The sequence below is a fragment of the Catharus ustulatus genome, chromosome 3, assembly GCF_009819885.2.
Source record: "Catharus ustulatus isolate bCatUst1 chromosome 3, bCatUst1.pri.v2, whole genome shotgun sequence".
In the NCBI taxonomy this organism is placed as follows: Eukaryota; Metazoa; Chordata; class Aves; order Passeriformes; family Turdidae; genus Catharus; species Catharus ustulatus.
The window spans coordinates 88306014-88325841 of NC_046223.1; the positions used below are offsets into that span (position 1 = coordinate 88306014).

A 19828-nucleotide genomic window follows, 5' to 3' on the forward strand; every position below is an offset into this window, starting at 1 on the left:
TTTGTAACCCCTTCAATTAAAAAGAGATTTTCTCACTTTTACCACAGTAGAATCTCCATCCTTAGAAATATTCAAAAACCCAACTGGGCTGCATCCTGGCAACCTGCTGTAGGTGACTGCTCTGAGCAAGGAAGTTGAATAAGACAATCTTCAGTGATGCCTTTCACCCTCAACCACTGTGTTTCGGTGACTTAGCCTTTTAAAACCTTATAAACACTTGACTGTGTTTTACATGTACTATTTCTTTTTCCTATCAAGATGCACATATTTCATTTTCCTTGACAACACAGCAATTCTAAAGAAAACAGTTTTGTCAGTAACTCCATTCTATTACCACAACACGGACAAATTCCTTTATGACATAAAAAACTGAAAGATGCACCTAACGTGACCTATGGCATTAAACAGATTTATGTGCAAGGAAATTTTATTAAAGACAGAGAATTGCTAATTTAAAAGATTTTATGGAACAGTGTCAAATGTAGCAGTACAATGTCAGATTCCTATTTCCCTCCAGCAAATCTATTTCAGGTGTTCAGTTCAGAGTTCGAATGACCAAAGCTAAATCTCACTGGTAATCTGAACTACTTTCTTGTACAGTCTCACATTTCCCAGCATACCATCTAGTCCATGGACACAGACTATAAGATGTACTCCTTCTTCTGAACACTCTTCATCTTCCATACTGAAATAAGGTATTGAAGAAGCCAGTTTGAAAACATCACTATACATAAATCCAGGAAGCTTAAGTTGCCTCAATTCTTCTTTAGCCTGTAGGAAACTGGAACAAAAATTACTTATTATACATTCACTATTGCTAGATAAATGTAGGGTTTTCCAGTATACAGTTTTCTACTGTCATTTTGCTTTGTATTCTATGTAATTAATACGGAGGAAAAGATATTTATCAAATTACTATTTTCACAAAATAAGCCATTTCCTCAGAACATTTTTACTGCAGATTCCTACAGCCCCTTTTCCTCTGCAATAAAAACCATATCTCAAGCTCTGCTCTCTTCTCTCCTTTGACCATCTTTGCAAACTCTCAAGTGTTTCTGAAACCACTGAAGATGCTGGATTCATTGCGGTCTTGAGCAAGCAACAACTTTTTGTTTCCATGCAACAAAATATTATAGGAATTGTAACCAATTGGAAGTAAAGGTTAAGATTTTCACTAACTTTTGATAACTCTTGCCAAGCCCATTTCTTAGGCCAGAAGAGAGGTAGAGTCAATGCTGTTAATGTCTCACCATAAGGTTCCTGTGGTAGGGTGAACAGCTGATACTTGCTTCTGAAACAGCCAGATCCAGACTTCTGATCTTTTACATATTCTATGAAGGCATACACTATAAGGTTTTTAATAGCTGAGTTCCTCACATGCTAGGAGCTCCCTGTGTTCCTTTCTCCCTTTCTTCCACTTCCCTTAGGTTTTGTGTATGGCCTTCCTAACTGCATATCAGTTTCCCTGCAGCATATAAAGCTTTATGCTTTCTTGTTTCCTTAATCCACCTGTTCTGCATGATGCCTCATAGCGTTGTGCTGTACCCCATCCTCCTCTGCCAGCTCACCGTTTTCTTCCTATTCTACCTTTTGTTCTCTGTTTTTCCAACTTTATCTTTAGCTCATTCCTGACTAACTGGCAGGAGCAGGCCTCAGTGAAGTCAGCCTGAAAAGAAACCACTGCTGACAGCTTCTCTTATCACTCTGCAACAGAAGCTACTTGAGTTTGTACTCAAGTCATGTTTCCTGAACACACAAGGGTGGTTCTTTACAGAGCAGATCATACCCTCTGGATTCATAGTTATCTCATGTTCCAGGAGACTCTGCTTTTCCCATGCCAAGTCCTTGATTTAATTCAGAGTTTACTTTTATTGTTACAGAACAGCCTGAGTAGTCTCTGCTCTTCACCTTTCCCATTCCACACCAGTACCCCCAGAAGCTACTTCTCTGGCCACTTCTCACCTGTTTTTCTCCACCTGACTGCTCATTCCTTTCTGTTCTCAAGCTGCTTTTCACAAACTATCAGGTCTTTTATCTCTTCTGCCATCTCAGCATTTGTTTCTACCTCTCTTTTAAATTTTCTTTTCTCACACAGCAACATTTTACTTCCAATATAAGCCATGAACTGCTGCTTCACATGTTCATTTAGCAGCAGGGGGTTATCAGGCAAACTCTTATGTTTACAGCAAGAAGAGGTACAATCTGGGATCCCTGACATTCCTCTAAATTTGGCTTTCCTGGTATCCAAACTGCAGTGTAATTTAGAGCACTGTGGTCTCCGAGGTGTTACATTTTTGATATTTGAAGTTAAGATTTAAAAATAAGGTCATTACCATAGCTTGCATTACACATTTGCTTCATTTAGCTAATCTGATGGACAACCAGTTACACAATGTTTTTGGATTTATGTTTTTAAAGTCAAAGCATATTTTCCCAAGCTTGCTATTTTAATAATTTCAGTTTCATAAAACACCATTTTTATGCTCAGTAGCCTTTACAACATTATTCTTCAGCTGACTGATTCCTTTTTAAACATAACAAAGAAAAATCCTGTTTTGCTTGTTTTTCAAACCGTATGAAATTACAAGATAACTCATAGAAGTAGTTAGTGCTGAGACACTTTATCTGAACATCTAGAACATGCTGTTACTTGGGCATGCAGAATCCACAAGCCACAGTTCTGGTGCATTTTACAGCACAACCATGCTTCTTTTCCCCTTCTCTATTACATTAACATAATTTCTAAAAGTAAAAAGCTTGTTTTAAAACAATCACTTACGCTAACATTTGAGGTTTTGGGGAGCTTTCATACCAGGAAACAGCTGAAGCTGAGCTGTAGGATGTGCTGCCTGGCTGTTGTGTAATTGCATCAGATTTATTCTTTGAAGAAGAGGTAACATTGCAGGGAGAGTCTCTCAGAGAAGAAGGGAAAGACAAACAACCAGGAGTGCAGACAGGGGGCACAGTCATTATGTCTTGCAGGTGTCCACTGTCAATCACTTCAGATCTCAGGGCTCTCTCTTCTGCTAAGACCCGATTCTGCTCAGCACTGCAAGCGCCATCTAATATACTATAATCAGTTTCTTCATAATACCCATTTTCAATCATATCTTGATCCTCTTCTTCTTCCTCATCTTGTTGGGAAGAACAAATAATTTGTTTTTCATAGGCTTCCTTTTGAGGGCTAACAGGAATGGTGTTGTCCATAGGCCAAATATCTGAAATATCTGTGCTGCTTTGAGAGCCAAAGTAGTTTTCAACAAGCCCTTGCTTCACCATGTCAGCACTACCAGCTGGAGAAAGATTATCTGCACCAGTTTCACTTCTAGCTACTGACAATTCTTCAGTTGTGCCCTGCAGTTCTAAAGGCTCATTATGTTTTACTTTGCTTGTTTTTTCAACCATTGCATTTTCAGATGAAGAACCTGGAACAGCAGATGGCTCACCCATACAAGTTGTTTCCAAACACAACTTATTTGTTCCTTCTGTAGATGTAGGAAGCCTTTCAGGGTCCTCAGGGTCCTTGCAGGTTGTGCCAGGGCCTGTTTGTGGGCTGTAACTTTCCACACCAGTAGGCGTGTCCTCATCTGAAACAACCAAGTGTAAGAGATCTTTCTTTCCTGAGAATGAGGAATGTACAGACAGAGCCTTGTTATCGAAGTGCCCTGAACACACAACAAGCTGTTGCTGCAAATTAGTGTTTGGTGTTTTACTGTCATCACATTTTGGCAAGTCAATTGCTCCTAGATCCAATACTGTTTTGCTGTCACTTAGCTGGCATTCAGGTACAACACATATCTTTGAATTCTCATCAGGCGACAGCTCATCATCATCTGAAGGCAGTGAATTTATGGATGTCAGGGATGACTGTATTTCACTTACAGCACTTGTACTCTCAGTGCAATGGCTTTCGATTGTATTTTTTATTGCACAGTCTGGTTTTAGTAAAGGCTGAGGAAATGCTCTCTCACCATTGTGTGCAATTTGTCCATGAACATTTTCAAAAACATGATCAGGGTTGGGGTGAGTTGCAAAAGAACTTGGTTCACTTTCTACACCTGAATCTGAAAATCTAGAAGAGGCACACGTCACACTAACATCTGGTAATTTAGTCACGTCTCCACTTGCAGGGATTTGACTTTCTTTTGTTGATAGAGCAGGTGGATTGGTTTTCATTTTTGTCAAGATGTCACTGGTATGCTGACAGTTTCTCTCATGGACCTCTTCCTTTTCAAGTGTGGGTTCTTGTTGTCCCAAATTCACTTTATTTCCAGATTCTGAAGACTGAATATTGGGTGTCAGCAAATTCTCTTTGTGCTCTTCATCTTGTGGAAACTTAGCCCATGATCCAGTGTGAGCCACTCCTTTCTCCTCCGCATAAAGATTCTTGTTACTTGGTTTGACCTCAGTTGTCCTGACTCCTGAGGAAGCTGGCTGACCTCCATGACAACCTTCAAGTGTACCTGTGTGTTGTAAAGCACTATCTGCTTGAACAGTTCCAGAACCTGTCTGGGAGATAGTCAGTTTATCAAAAATAGCCTCATTTTCACAGTGCACAGGACTACTTGGACCAGGTTGGTCACCTTCACTCTTGACAGTGATTTCGTCATATGGCAACAATGGAAGGTCTCTTCGAGTTATTTGCCTGATGCAGGCCTTTGTATCACAAGGAATTCCACCTACTCGAGGGTCCAGCCCTTCGTTAGCATGGTATGAAGGCTCACCATCTAACCTTCTAGAGGCATTTTCCAGTGCTGCACTAACCAAACATTTGTATCCTACTAACACCACAGAGTCCTTTGAGTTCTGTTTTACAACTTTTTTTGTGTTTTCAGCTTTTATTGTTTTTATGAGCTTAGCAACCTTAGCTTTAGATTTATTTGTATCTTCATTTTTCCCTTTGAAGGTTTTTGTTAGCATCTTTTCAGCTTCTGAATGCCAAGAGATGGAGGCACCAGCAGGTCTTATTTTCAGTTCTGGACTAGTAAAACCAGCAACGAAACCTTCTTCAGCTTCAAATTTATCCAGTTTGTTGGACTCTGCCCTTGGAACACTCTGAGCTACCAACCAGGGTACATCCAAATCTTTCACAGAAAAGGGGGAAGAGAGGGGGGAGAAAAAGAAAGTATGTTTACAATAAGATTATACAGATAAGCAATGCACTAGCAATTATAGAATTTTACTCATCCTCAAAAATCAAGCTAAAACCCCATATCCTAATAAATGTAGTCCTTTCAAGCCAGCAAGAAATTTATAAAAAATACTCAAGTTTTACATATTTTTTCGTCATTTTTTCCAGAAGGAAATTGTACTGTGAAGTGTGTTTACCTTCAGTAACTGAATCTAAATATCGATCTTCAAAGATAATAGGCAAGGAGTTCATATCTCCATCTAGTTCACTGCATTCAATAGGGAGGGGTGGAAGAGAACTGCAGAAGGAAATGTTTTTGATAGCTGCACACACCTGTAGATGACTTTGAGCACTGAAAAAAGAAGCAGTCCTCCATGAAAAAAAAGAACTACTTATTTTTACATTAACAGAAATTACCAACAGTTTAATTAATTTTAGTAAAAGCTTTTCTACTAATTAACTAACAAAAGCTTGATTATTTAACAACTTATATAAGAAGTTCCAGTACTTTAAATGTATCTTGAGAACAAGTTTCTTTTTAATTTCTTATGTATTTTTGCAACACTACTTCTACACAACATATTCTATAGAGTAACATGCTATATACTGTAGAATTTCAAAGGTTACTCACTGTAGTTCCTGAAAGGCAAGAGCAGCTTCCCTAGGATGCTCAAAGCAAAAGAATGCCTCAGCAAATCTGCGCACCTGCAAAATCCAAATGAAGGTAGAGCTTATTTTACCTTACAAATAACTTTTAAAAATCCACCAGCACTCCTATGCATCAATGAATCATTTGTATGTATAATACAGACTCTATTTTTTTAGATGCTCATTCTGGACAGGTGCCTGTCTTGGGTTACAATGCAGAGTGTGATAAAAGGTATCTATTCTATCACCATCTGTTGACGGTGGGGGCAGTGATCCTTATCTCAACAGCAGATATTCTGCTAATGGGCCATCCATTGAAACCAGGCAGGGCATTGTTCTTTATCTTTTCACAACCCATCCTTCCTCCAGCAAGGAATTTTCTGCTAATGGTCCATTGAGTCCCACTGTGTGACTGATAAAATTACTGCATCCCATTGGAAGTTGCTCCAGCCACGGGGAAGAGCCCAACATTTCTTACCAAGAAAAAATCAGAGGTTTTGGGACACTAAGGGAGCCCCTTTCTCCACTGGACTCTAGAGGAAAACCGGATTTCTCCACATCACCACTGGACCTTTAGAGGGAAACTGCACCTTCTGCAGGAGCACTGCTCCAACTGAATCACATCTATCACTGCAGGAGGATGCAGCCACCACGGAATGGGACTGCTACCAACACCTTGCCTGACGGGGTGTCAGGTTGTACTCTGACTTTGTCAGGGTTTGGGGTTTGTTTCTTTGTAGTACTGTATTTCTATTTTAATTTCCCTAGTAAAGAACTGTTATTCCTAATTCCCATATCTTTGCCTGAGAGCTGCTTGATTTCAAAATTATAATAATTTGAGGGAGGGGGTGATGTGGAGAAATCCGGTTTTCCTCTAGAATCCAGTGGAGAAAGGGGTTACCTTAGTGTCCCAAAACCTCTGTTTTTATTTTGGTAAGAAATGTTGGGCTATTCCCCTTGGCTGGAGCAACTTCCAATGGGATGCAGTAATTTTATCAGTCACACCGTGGGACTCAATGAGCCAACAGCAGAAAATTACTCGCTGGAGGAAGGATGGGTTGTGAAAAGATAAAGAACAATGCCCTGCCTGGTTTCAATGGATGGCCCATTAGCAGAATATCTCCTGTAGAGATAAGGATCACTGCCCCTACCCTCAACAGATCGTGATAGAATAGATATCTTTTATCACACTCTGTATTGTAATGTGTGTCTTAAAATCAGGTGCGGTTTATAATCGTGAAATTACTGTACTTTTAGAGAGTATCACTTAGATTAACTTTTAATTCTGTAGCTTCTATACCTTTTTGTTTTCTTAATACAGGAACTGAGGAAAAATTTTTCCAAGGTGCTCAAGAAAAAACCCAGTCCCAAATCACAAACATTTTACCCTCAATCTCTAACTTCAAGAGAAACTAAGTCCTGTCCCAACCTCCCAGAATTTATTGTACTGTATTTCATGAAATTAATCTTAATCATAACATCATCTCTGAATTTCAGAAAATGCTTTGAAGTAAGAAGAAAACACAAAATTCAATAGTTTCTTGCAAATGCAGCTTCCACTCTTGCCAGAACTCAATTTTCTTTCTTTCAGAATTTGTTTATACAACAGGAGTTTATATATACACATATTGGATTAGAATTGATGCTCCCAAGTAATTTGCTGCGTTTTTCCAGCTGCCGTTTCTAAACAGACACGTACCTTGCAAATACATGATTTTTTCAGTGCTAATCTCCAGTCTTTCCCCCAGGAAGGGGGTCTGTTTTACAACAGACTTAAAAGATAATTTTATTGCTTAAAAACTAGATTTTAGCAGAATTTATCATGAAGAGTGGATATTATAATTTTAAATTATGTGATTTAAAAATTAATTGAAGTGATTTAAGAATTCATTATCTAATCAGTCAGATAATAGTTACAGGAACATTGCCAAATTAGTACATGTCTGTGGTATATGTCAAGAAAAGGGCACACAGCTGTTTCCCGGGAAGCAAGCAAGGTAGTTTTGAGTTTAGATGTGAGCACTTCACCACATAAAGTAACTGGAGTTATATGGAGACTAGATCTTTAGAATACTGCACTCTTTCCAACACAAGAGGAAGACATTTTTTCATTTGCAATAAATCCCATTTGTAATTAAGCAATTTCAGAACTTTTCAAGAAAATCTCATTACCAGCTGCAGACAGCTCCAAGTAGAACAACAGCAGTATAAAACTAGTTGAAACAAGTTCCAAAAGCACGCAAGTCTTTACTAATGAGACAAAAGAACCCAAATCAACAGTAGTTTATTATGTTTAATCAGTGCTTAACTTACTGAAGGACTGAGGCACTTGCTAGGACACTATTTCACAGGCTCTGCAGAACCAGAGTGACTGCCAGCTCTGCTAATGACGCAGGAACCACTGACTTGGGCTGACTCCACAAAGACTTTGCACGAGGAAATTGCAGCTGCTACTCCTAATCTCTACAGACTTCCCAGAGGCATGGTTTTTATGGTCCTCCCAGTGTAAACAGAAGAACTGTGCATAAAAACTGCTGTGGAATACATATTGTGAATCTGCATATTTATAAATAGGAGTCAGAGATCTTAGTTTTCAGCTGTCCTATTTTAGGATTAATCAAACTGAAAGGAATTATTTTGGAAGAATATATTTAGACCTACCAGGAGGTGTCACTACAGAACAAAGAGATGAACTTGTTGAGTGTTCAAAATGTTTTGTAATGTAAAATAATATACTCTGAGCAGTTTTTTCAATAAAATACATTTGTAAATCTTGTATGATCATGTAGTAGATGTATATTCAATTTTACCTAAAGTGTTCCTTACTTTTTAATGTAGTGCTTTTCCAAGTACTTGAAAATAGTTAAATATTGAAAGACTTAAGAAAATGTAATTATTAAAATAACAATTTCAATACTTGAACAACTCTTCAGCAGAAATACCTGTTTTATAAGCATCTGTGCGAAGAGGGTGAAAGTCATTTGCCCAAATGCAGGTGGCAGGCATTTCTGGAGGTATTTTAACACAAGTATCTTAACCACTTAAATTAATCACTCCCTAAAGGGTTCATTAATAAAGTTTCCCAGGGAGAAATTTCCTGTGGAAGGTTAGTCTGGAAATATTGTAAGAAGAAAAGATAAATCGAGATTTAGCATCCAGTAGTGAACACTAAAAGTATCCTTTTCCAAAACAAAAAGGTTTCTTATTCTAAAAGGACAGGTTAAATCTCTTAAGAGGAGAATCAGTAGGTCATCTTTAGCCTGAAAAAAAGAAGGCTCAGGGGAGACTTCATCACTCTCTACAACTGCCTGAAAGGAGGTTGTAGCTAGGTGGGAATTGGTCTCTTCTGCCATATCCCAGTGAAAAGACAAGAGGAAATGGTCTTAAGTTATGCCAAGGGAGGTCTAAGTTGGATATTAGGATTTTTTTTTTCATGGGAGTTGTAAAGAATTGAAATAGACTGTCCACGGAAGTGGTGGAGTCACCATCTGTGGGAGTGTTCAAAAGATATTTGCATATAGCACAAGGGGATCTGGTTTAGTGCTGAATGTGGTGGTGCTGGGTTGATTGTTGGACTTGATGACCTTAAAGGTCTTTCTTTTCCAACCTTAAAAATTCCATGACTCTAAATGTCAACATACAGTCTCCAAAGAGAAGAATTAGTAGATCATCTTTTAAATATCACCTAAATCCAATAACCAGAAAGCCTGCATCACTTGGTATGTACAGATAATGGCTCCAGTGGAACATGATCACCATTGTAGATCTCCTGAGGTATGCTTATATAATCCCTCTGAATATAAATTCTCAAGATATTACTAATAAAAGTTACAATTTATTATACTAAGCACTGCAAAACAAGATCCAAACCCAACTACTGAACACACTCTTAGAAAAGATAAGGCTGAAATTTAGCATCTCTTTTTCATTTAAAGGTTTACTGAACTTATGGATTGTGAGTTCCTGCTCTACTGCCACATGGGAAGTCCAGTGGAGCAATGGTTTCTTACATATATTTTAATTACATATATTTTCAAAGTATTCACACAAACACATATCATCTTGGAGTGCAGAAAACAAGTGCGTTTAAAAATGAAGTAATATCACATTGCTGGTTCTAGCTAAGTTGGCTCAGGTGAAATTCCTTCCCAATGCTGTATTCTTGCAGAGTCAGCCTGCTTGCTTTCTGCTATCAGGCACTAAATAAAAATATTATTTTAGGATTACCTATGCCTTGCATCTCCTCTCCAGTTTTTGATCGATTATAGAATATCCACAAAGTACAGTAAGAGATAACAAAAGGAATGAGCATAACAGCAAAACAAAATGATGTAGGGCATGCAGATATGAAATCAAATCATACTTTTTTTTTTTTTCCACAGGAAGGAAGGAAACTCCTATTTGATTTTTTTTCAAGCTAGAAAGCATCACAGAAATACTTTAAATATGTGCAATATCTCAATTCCTATAGTAAAATTAAATACTTTGTTTTATACCCTCTAAAACAGTTGCAAGAAAACTCAATAATTAAGGCATTTATGAGCTAAGGAGGATGTCTTACAACATGGATTTTAAAAGAACCACATTTAAGAAGATAAATACACAATCATTAGCAATGTCTTTTCTGGAGCAGCAAAAATTAATATATTAATTGTTAATTTGGTTTTATTAAATATAAACAAATATGTACAAACACTAACATACCAGCAGCTGAATGCAAATGCAGCTTAAATGAAACCGATACTTTCATACCTTCCACCAGTTAACCTGAGGTATTCCAGTATTTATATGAAAACCACAGAAAGGTAAGATTCATAGACAGGCAATAAAATGATCCCTTTCTTATGGCTAGCACATCAAACAAATAACACTTGCATTTATTCTGAAAGATTCCATTTATTCTCCATATAACAGGCTATTTCCACAACCACGATTTCCTCACTAAACAATGTGATTTAACAAGTAGGAGTAATGGTTTAGTCCATACTTGATTATATTTCACTATGGGAACAGCACTGCTGTGGTTCTGCTTGCTGAGAGCCCACAGCAATTGCACACACCCATAGACACACCAACAGCACTACAGACGTGTTAGTACACACACACACAAATACTCATGTGCCAGTTAATTTCCCACACATTTCTTTTATAAAATCCCAAGTAAGAGACTTTTCAAAACTTAATGTTATAAATTCTTAATTCAGAAAGAAATATACTTTGTTTATGATGTAAGCAGGCAGCCTAAATGCAGCAGAAAAGTAAAATGTAAGGTGGGCACCAGACAAGGCTCCCACAGAAAAAGTACATCAGTCTGCACAAATATATGTTATTCCACAACCTGCAATCAGCCATCTGAAGTGCATTTCTTATTAAAAGAACAGTGAATTACTTGGCTCATAAACATAAATAGTATGTTTTATGCATTATATTCCAACAACATAATACCTTATATACGAGGTAACAAATGAAATGCAACAGCTCCCTTTAAAATTCCAACCAGTTTTCCAAAACATAAATAGAAAAATGGTAATCTGGAGTCTCATTTTTGATACACATTTCCGTAACAATGTGTCCCGGTAAGCATATGAAAGTCCCTGGGTCAATACTTACTCTTAATGTGTGATGCTCTTGTGCTAGCAAAGCTGTGACCTCCTCTTGTAAGGTAATGACCTCCAGAAACTGTCCCCAGAGAGCCATGAGAAGTGAGCAAAGCTGAGCAAGATTCATATTTATAAGTTCTGCCAGTTCATCAGGATTCTCCATTTTCTGAAGTGAGGAAAAAAATATTTACATAATTCACTGATGAAACCATAATGTACAGGAATAAAAAAAGAAGTATACTTTATCTTAGTGAGAATTTAAATTTTAAAAAGCAACTTCCTAATGAGAACTATCTCAACTAAGTATAAAACCTGGATGTCCTGGAGTGTCCTCAAACCAAGAGGATCAATCTATGTTACAAGAGTAATATATTATTTTATGTTGTATTAAATATTATCTCATTGCTTTCTAGAATTAGGACTCCTGTCCAAGAATTAAAGCAGTAATTCCACTTATGGCAAAGATAACTGAGTTAGCTGTTGTATTTTCTAACATATAAAAATACCATGTGCCTGAATTGAAGAGGAATCAGGAAAACAAAAATTGACACTTGCTATGTTAGTCCAACTTTGATAAAAATCGTAAGAATTTAATACAGCTATCTCCATTTCAGAATAGTCATAACTCACAATAACCTTTATAAGATGCTATATATCTACATACATTTTATGCATAATCAGGAAGCAGTGTTATAGCACAAGCTTCCTAGAACTAGATCACACCAAGACAAATTTGGTGTGAAACAAGTTTTGCTTTCTTTACAATGTACTGTAATCCTGTGATACGGTCCCACTGCAATTGTAGATAGCTACGCTTATGTTCCCTGCCATTTTAGAAAATAACAGTTTTTCAGAAACTCATTGTAGGCCCATAAGGCACTGAGGCAAAGGGTTTAAAATGAAAAGATAGTAAAGAACTAACTAGCAGTATTAGAGAGCTAGTAGAAAAAATGATTGGGAATATAGAAACACCAACTTGACCAATAATAAGAGAAATAAAAGATATTTTTGGTAAGAACTGTACAAAAGAACAGAAAGAAGAAAACAGAAAATGTTTGGCAAACCAAGGGAGAAACTAACAAATTCAGAGAAGCCATGTAAACGTAAAAACTATTTTAATACATAAAGTAAGATTATTAGTGGCCCATAGAGAGCTAGCAGTGCTGAATTTGTCTCCAGTTATACAAATTACATCCTTTTAAAGGCCATATTACATTTTCTTGCAGCTATACTACTACTGCAGTAACTAAAGGTGAGCCTACTGTTCTTCAAGGTTGAGCAGATGGCCCACTCACCAGCGAAGCGTGGACAGACTTTCAAGAAGTTTTAAAACCTGCCCTTTAGACTTTGCCATGACCAAGAAATCAGCTATTTAGCTGGGGCTAGTTCTGACTAAGGGGAGAGATGGAGAGACAAATCTAAGCCATTAAAGTAGACAGTGTGTCCTTGAGAATGTAGGGAAAACAGGAAAAGGAGACAGCATCAGAACAAGTACTTTCAGATGAGGGAATAACTTGTAGAATTCCATTTTGTAAAACCTACTTCTGCTTGATATTGTGTCACTGTTATTTGATACTATCAAACCCCAAAAAATCAAATTATAACTGCAGAAAATTCAAAGTGTGATTTTCATACAAGTAATCAACCTCTCTAAACCTTCAGTTTCATGATATAAATAGTTACACAGCTACCACTGACACACCAAGGCACCAGATGAACAGTTCAGTTTTGGCATCAGTTGCGCAATTTCTCTTTGGATGAAGAGTTGAAATAAGTGCTGGCAAAAAACATACATACTGTCATCCATGAAACAAACAGCATATTCCCAAATAGCACATAAAATAAGCACATTCTACTAGTATAGTTATTTCATTTATTTAACACATGAAAAAAAGCCCTGTACCTTGACTTCTTCACACAATTCTGTAAGACGAATTTCTACATCTATGTTTTCTGGAAAGATGAGAGGACATACCAGTGAGTAATGTACTTTCCCAGTTGCAGAGTGAAAGAAATTATCTCACAAAACAATTTTAAGATATGAAAAAGAATTCATCGAATAAAACTTGAAGCCATATGAAGTGCCACAGTTAACTATAAACTTCCATTAAAATTCTCCATAGCAATTTCTGAGATTGAAGACAAAACATAATTAAGAAAAGTAATTTGCAATTATCATGATTGCTTATCATGACATTTTGTCAAGGACAACAATTTTCTATTCAAGGTTAAATTTGAAAATACTGTAGTTTAGATGATATAGTTTTCAGATTATCCACTGATACTGCTGCTATTCAGTCATCATTTAAAACCAAGGTAATACAATTCCTCTTCTACCAGATTTTCTAGAGAAGCTTTATTCTCATACCATTTCTCTAAAGGTATATAATTTACAAGATATGTGAATATAAATACAAGTCTTCAGTTGTATGAGGAATTATTTTTTAGTCAATAAAACTGTTCTTTAAGTGATCTCTCAGTAGATTAATGTTAAGAGCAAATCAATCTAACACAGTACAGCAGCTTAAACTGGATCTGAACCTTAAGTGACTAGTTTATGAAGAAAACCGATATATTCCTTTATGAAGATGTTTTTCCTTGTTAAACAGTCTGTTTACTTTGGGAGATTTGATAAATCAAATAATAATTTGGTATTATGTTTAATTTCCTTCTGCATCTGAAGTATGAATAATAAGGGAACAATTCATAAACCCTAAAATTCCTGTAACAAACATTTATATTTCTTTTTTAAAACACAGTATTAAGGATAAAAATGTTCAATATTTCTTGAAAACACATGCCAACAAAATATGCCTTGAAAGACCCAGTAGTAACTTCAGGTTATGGATAATTAGCAAAGGTTTACAGAACAGCAACAGTGTGTATACTCAACTTCTCTCTGAATTTTGCTACGCTTAGTAAGTATATATTGATTTTCACCTAACAGCATTCATCTTGCTTAGGTTTGAATGTAATGCAACACAAATTAACTCACACAACTCAAAGCACTGCGAAAAAAAGCAAATTGCAGAAATGTATGATGTTCTAAGAAACAACTTTACAATAGCTGTTTAAAGAAACTACATATAACTTTTGCTAAACAGTACTTCATGATAATTTTTCTAAAAACATGAAAATAGTTTAAGCTAATTTAATACTAGTTTTGGTATGGCCACACAAATTTTGTCCGTAATGAAAAAATTAAATGTTTTACTTATGACACCATACTAATTATCTGTTTGTCACACTTCAATTGAGAATAGGCTTGTTGAACAAGATTTAAAACTCTGAAATCTCAAATCACTATGGAAAACCCCAAACTATATTAATATCTCAATGCTATATTAAAAAAGAAGAAGATAGAATAGAGCTAATACAACACAAAAGGAAATTACGCATTTATATTCTGTAGCAGCAATGTTAATCCAGCAAACATCTTATGCAATTTTGCTGGCTCTGCTAAAAACCAGTTTGGTTTCCTTTTTTACAATAAAAACAAAACACACTTATAGATGATTAAGCTGGTGACCTGCTATAAGACTGAACTGCCATTAAATTATTTTCCCAACTGAAACTTCCTTGTGCTTAAACAGCACTGTAATATTTTGTCCAGCATCAAGCCCACACTGACACTCTCCAAAAGGAGGACTGGCCCATGTAGATATGGACGAATGCACCCTAAGCACTCATAATGCCTTGTGTAGTGTTTGCAAGATTTAAGTCTTGAGATACCAGAGGAATCTGAAAGAATTAATACCTTTTCTTTCTGAGAAATGTCTTTAATTATCTAAAAATCTGTGTTACATTAAATGAAGCTATAATTTTAAGCTATTTTTAAAATGTTGATGACTGACTGAACTTTCACTCATTTTTATTTAGTAAAGTAGAACAACACTAAACCAAAAAACAGCAATGATGTCTCATTTTATCACCTATTCTCAGTCTAAAATTTAGTAGCTCAATTCTGCAGACTTCAGATTTCAACATACATTTGCTATGGCTGAATATTGAAACTGTTTCTTTCTACAAATGGAGTAACATTTTATATTATTAATAAGAATATAATATTTTATAGTATCAATAAAAATCTGAGGGATTATATCACCTGCTTTGGAAACATACCTAGGTAGGCGAATCTCTGGGTTCGTGGATATTTTCTTCTGAGAAGGCGTTCATAAAGGACCTGCATGCTGGCCTTGGCTAGTTACAGGGATTGTACACACATGACTAGTTACTACACTCTTTTTTCCACCTGTGATTTATTATTTGCCTTAAAGTTAGTAAAAGAGCTTATTGCTAGCCTAGCAATTAGTGCAGTTAGATCAGTACATGAAAACATATCATTTTAGTGCAGTTTCTAGATTAATTATCACTTGTGATACATATTAAGGTAGGATTTTTTTTCATCTCCTGAAACCAGTAATATTTAAATGCTCAATTAGTTATTGAGTGCAACAGTTGTCTTCACATGCTTCTGCAAAATCAGTGCCTTGTGTTAAAATTATGACAGAGCAATAGCAAAGCAAACAGAAGAAACAAAATTAAAGAAAGAATAATTTTATCTTAAACAAAAAAGTGATGATTCTGAAGTTTAAACAGGACTGGATATTCTCTTCTGCAATGCCCATTTAAACTTCACAGATAAAATATCGACTATAAAAAAGTTCACTTACTTTAAAAATATTTTAACAAGAGCAAAAATTACATTTATGTACTTTGTGAAGTCCAGTAAGCCTCAATTTCTTTATAGACATAACAGAAACAGCTTTTTTTTGTTAACTGCTGATGGAATTTAGAATCATTGGTGTTAATGGTAGGTATTATTTTTCATGAGTAAAATGTGAGTAATGATTAAAGCTTACATTATTAGTACTTTTTATTATATCAGTTGTCCCTATCAATGTATAAAACAAAATAACTGAAATAAATGAAAAATATATTTATAAATATATTTATAAAAAAACAAGTAACTCTAGCAGAGACTTAAAAAATAAAAAATTAAACCCACAGGAAAACTATCAGTGGAATATGTACAATGAATATTAAAGTTGCAATTTTCTCTTCAGATATTTATTTTGAGCATTTCTGTTCAAAACTACATAGCTAAAGGTGAGCTAAATTACCCATATAGATGAGAAAAGGTCTGATTCAAGTACCACTGAAGCTTGTGAGTGGCTTGGTAACTTCAGTGTTGTTGAAAGATACAATCCAACATTGCATTACCAGTATGCAACTCAATGGCACCTTTTTTCTATTACATATATATATATTGAAGGAATGTTTCAGGGGAACTCAAGATCATATCCGAAACATTTAAGTATCAAGGTTTTGTCTAAGCTTCTCCTTAGAACAACAGTGCCATCAAACTCAATATATTGAGCTGGTAAAGCAAATCCAAAGAAGGGGAACAAGGTTGGTGAAGGGTCTGGAGCACAAGTCCTGTGATGAGCAGCAAAGGGAGCTGGGGTGCTTCAACCTGCACCAAGGGAGGCTCAGGGGAGATCTTACTGCTCTTCTACAACTGCCTGAAAGGAGGGTGCAGCCAGGTGGGGGCCAATCTGTTCCAGGTAACAAGTGACACAGCAAGAGGAAACGGTCTCAAGTTGTACTAGAACGGGCTTATATTGGATATTAGGAAAAATTTCTTCACTGAAGGGATGGTCAGGCATTGGAACCGCCTGAGTGTGGATGTGACACTTGGGAGATGCGGTTTAGTGGTGAACATGGTTTTTCTGGGTTAACTGTTGGACTTCATGATCTTTAGAGGTTTCTTCCAACCTAAATGACTCTCTGATTCTATGATTTGGAAAAAAGTACATTTTGGCCTTACAAGAAAAACTAAGAGTTGAGTCACTCCTTTAAAAAGGTGTTTCCCTCTATATCAAAATTAAGATAACTGACAGAAAAATGTAGCAGTATTTTTGCTTCTATGGAGAAAACACCTCAGTTTCTAGTACTTTTCTATGGACAGATTTGTAATACGCTCCCTGAAAATTTTCCACCAAAAATAGCTTTGTATTTTGTAACATAGAACTGAAACATTCTTTATTTGAATCACTTACTGACCATATCACATTTTTAAAATAACTTTCATATCTCAATTACAGACCTTATTGTTTCACTGTGCTTAGTTTTGACACTGGTAAAATTAAACAATACAAAAATCAGTAAGTATTGTCTACAATCCATATAAATGCCAAATGATTTTTTTTCTTTAATAAAACATGACTAAAAAAAGTATATGCTTGCTGAAGAAAAAGTCTAAATAATTGTTTACAATGCCAAGGTATTTTCCTTTCTTACTTCCACCGTTCACAAATCAAGGTTAAGGTCTCTAATATCTCTTCATTCTAGAGAAAAGGAATGTGCATGCATGTTTCCATACTTTACATGTAATACTTTTGCAGTTGCTTTTATCACATGTGGTTAGCTAGAAGTCTTCAAGGCAACTAAGTCTGTTTAAAAAGTTAAACTACAAATTAGGCCAGCAGCAATTTTTTCTTGTAGGTCTTTTTTAATGTAAGTTTTCAGTGAAATATTCTTGTCAAAGCGTAAAGAATTTAAATTTTTGTACAAATATGCAAAGTTTCCTTACAAAAAACAAAGAAGTTCAGTGTGCTACTTGGATTAAGAGCTGCTCTAACTTTCTTACCACTAAACACAGTAATCTGAAATCAGAACACAAATCAAGACCAAGAAGAAAAAATATATTTCCAAAGATTAAGGCTGTTATCTCCTTATTTTATTAGAGACATGATAGCACTTGTTTCTTTGGTTTTGTTTTCAGTTACTAAATTTCAGATCAGTTTAAGCAAAAAATATTTTAGATATAAGAGATGTGCCATCAATGACAGTTTAGTCTAGAAGAGGTCCTAATAAACATTCACAAGAAAGTGATACACTTTTATGAAATCAAACATACCCAGTTCAATTCGGTGAGAAGAGGGGAGATCCTTGGTTATTGTAATGAAATATCTGTGTAACCCTTTGAAAGCAAGCAGCAAAGTGGCACAAAGTGTGTAGTGGAAATTATAAGCATGACTGAGGAAAGACTCTGAAACAACAAAACTGCAACCCTAGAAAAAAGAAGAAAAGGCACATATTAATTTTGTATAATAAAGCAAGCGTTAGCAGAATGACTAAAAAGATAAGCAATTGCCTCTTTTCACAAACTTGATCCACATTTTTGTGATTTTCAGTGGAATGTGAGATATTAAAAAAGGAGGTCAAACAATATTGTAAGCTTTCCATATGTACATTCCTGAAGCAGGTAACATAGTCTTTTGGAACAACTTTTCTCATTCCCCTTTTCACATGCCACCCCAAAACAACTCTAACAAAGTTCATTCTTTATCAAATAATATTCCTGTAGAAAAGATAAAATTCACACCTCCCAACAGAGTACAAATAAAATCTTAAATTGATATATAATCTTACGTCTGCTGATAACTGTTTTGTGTAATTATTGCCAAAGACCACACTTTCAAGAGAAGGAATCACAGAGTCCCTGTTTTGTGCTGGTGCATTCCTGTTCAACCATGTATTCTTCACTGGGCGAGGAAAACTGCAAAAAAGCACAAATGAACTGATAATCTGTACATACTGTTCCTCATTACTTCCAATGCAAACTTCAATTAATTTAAACAATATTCTTGAAAATTAAGCCAGGAAGATAAATTTTGAATTGTAACAGGTATGAAGCATTCATTTTCTGTGGATTTTGCTGTGACGACTTAACCTCTTAAAAGTGAGGCAGCAGCCAGAAGTTGAAAGCTGTTACACAAACTGACATTGCCGTTTTCCCAAAGGATGCCTGACCTCTGCCTGCTGTGGAGGAGATCCTATCCTGAACTCCTGGAAGAACAGAGCATCCTGCAACAGTAGCCTTGTGATAACAACTAGGAAAGATGAATGAAAAATGAATGAATGCAGAAAGTGGGGAGTATTAGATAACAGGCAGAAATAAGCAATTACAGGTTAAAGAAAAGCATAGATTATACAGGAGTCCAGGGTTCTACCCAAGTAGAATTCCCTTCTCTCTTTCAAGGGAATGTTAACACTACTTAGTCCCAAGAGAAGGTGAATCGGAATGGTACTCAGAAGAAAACACTCAAAAAGTGATCACCCCTAGGAAAGGAAGAGGTGCAATAATGTGAGCACGATCCAAACAGAAGACCAGTCACCCATGAAAGCCCAAAGGACAAGAAGGAGTGACATCTGAAATTTTCAGGTTTTTCAGAAAGAGGTGGTCCAGAAAAGTGAACCAGATATGGCTCAACCATATGACATAACAACCATCAAGTATTTGCTACACTGGGGGGGGGGAGCTCAGCCGAAATGAAATGGTAAAATTTAAAGTTTTCTTCCTCTCCCCATCATGATTTAAAGGACAACTTGAATACTTAAAGTAATTTTATGAACACAGCAACACCCAACTCTCCAGATAACA

At 36.0% G+C, this 19828-nt stretch overlaps 1 protein-coding gene across 4 annotated transcripts in view; it reads right to left on the minus strand.

Moving 5' to 3' along the window:
* FAM135A (family with sequence similarity 135 member A) overlaps positions 1–19828 on the minus strand; it is an 82614-nt gene that overhangs the window by 17104 nt on the left and 45682 nt on the right. For 3 of the 4 annotated variants that reach the window (XM_033054786.1, XM_033054787.2, XM_042779110.1), the window contains exons 8-16: positions 18817–18943; positions 18302–18455; positions 15502–15579; positions 13283–13332; positions 11390–11545; positions 5763–5836; positions 5329–5483; positions 2780–5084; positions 621–781 (exon numbers count right to left, since the gene is read on the minus strand). In XM_033054786.1, coding sequence (XP_032910677.1) covers positions 621–781; positions 2780–5084; positions 5329–5483; positions 5763–5836; positions 11390–11545; positions 13283–13332; positions 15502–15579; positions 18302–18455; positions 18817–18943 — 3260 coding nt within the window. The remainder of the gene's footprint in view (positions 1–620; positions 782–2779; positions 5085–5328; positions 5484–5762; positions 5837–11389; positions 11546–13282; positions 13333–15501; positions 15580–18301; positions 18456–18816; positions 18944–19828) is intronic. The other variant, XM_033054788.1, reaches the window with a different exon arrangement.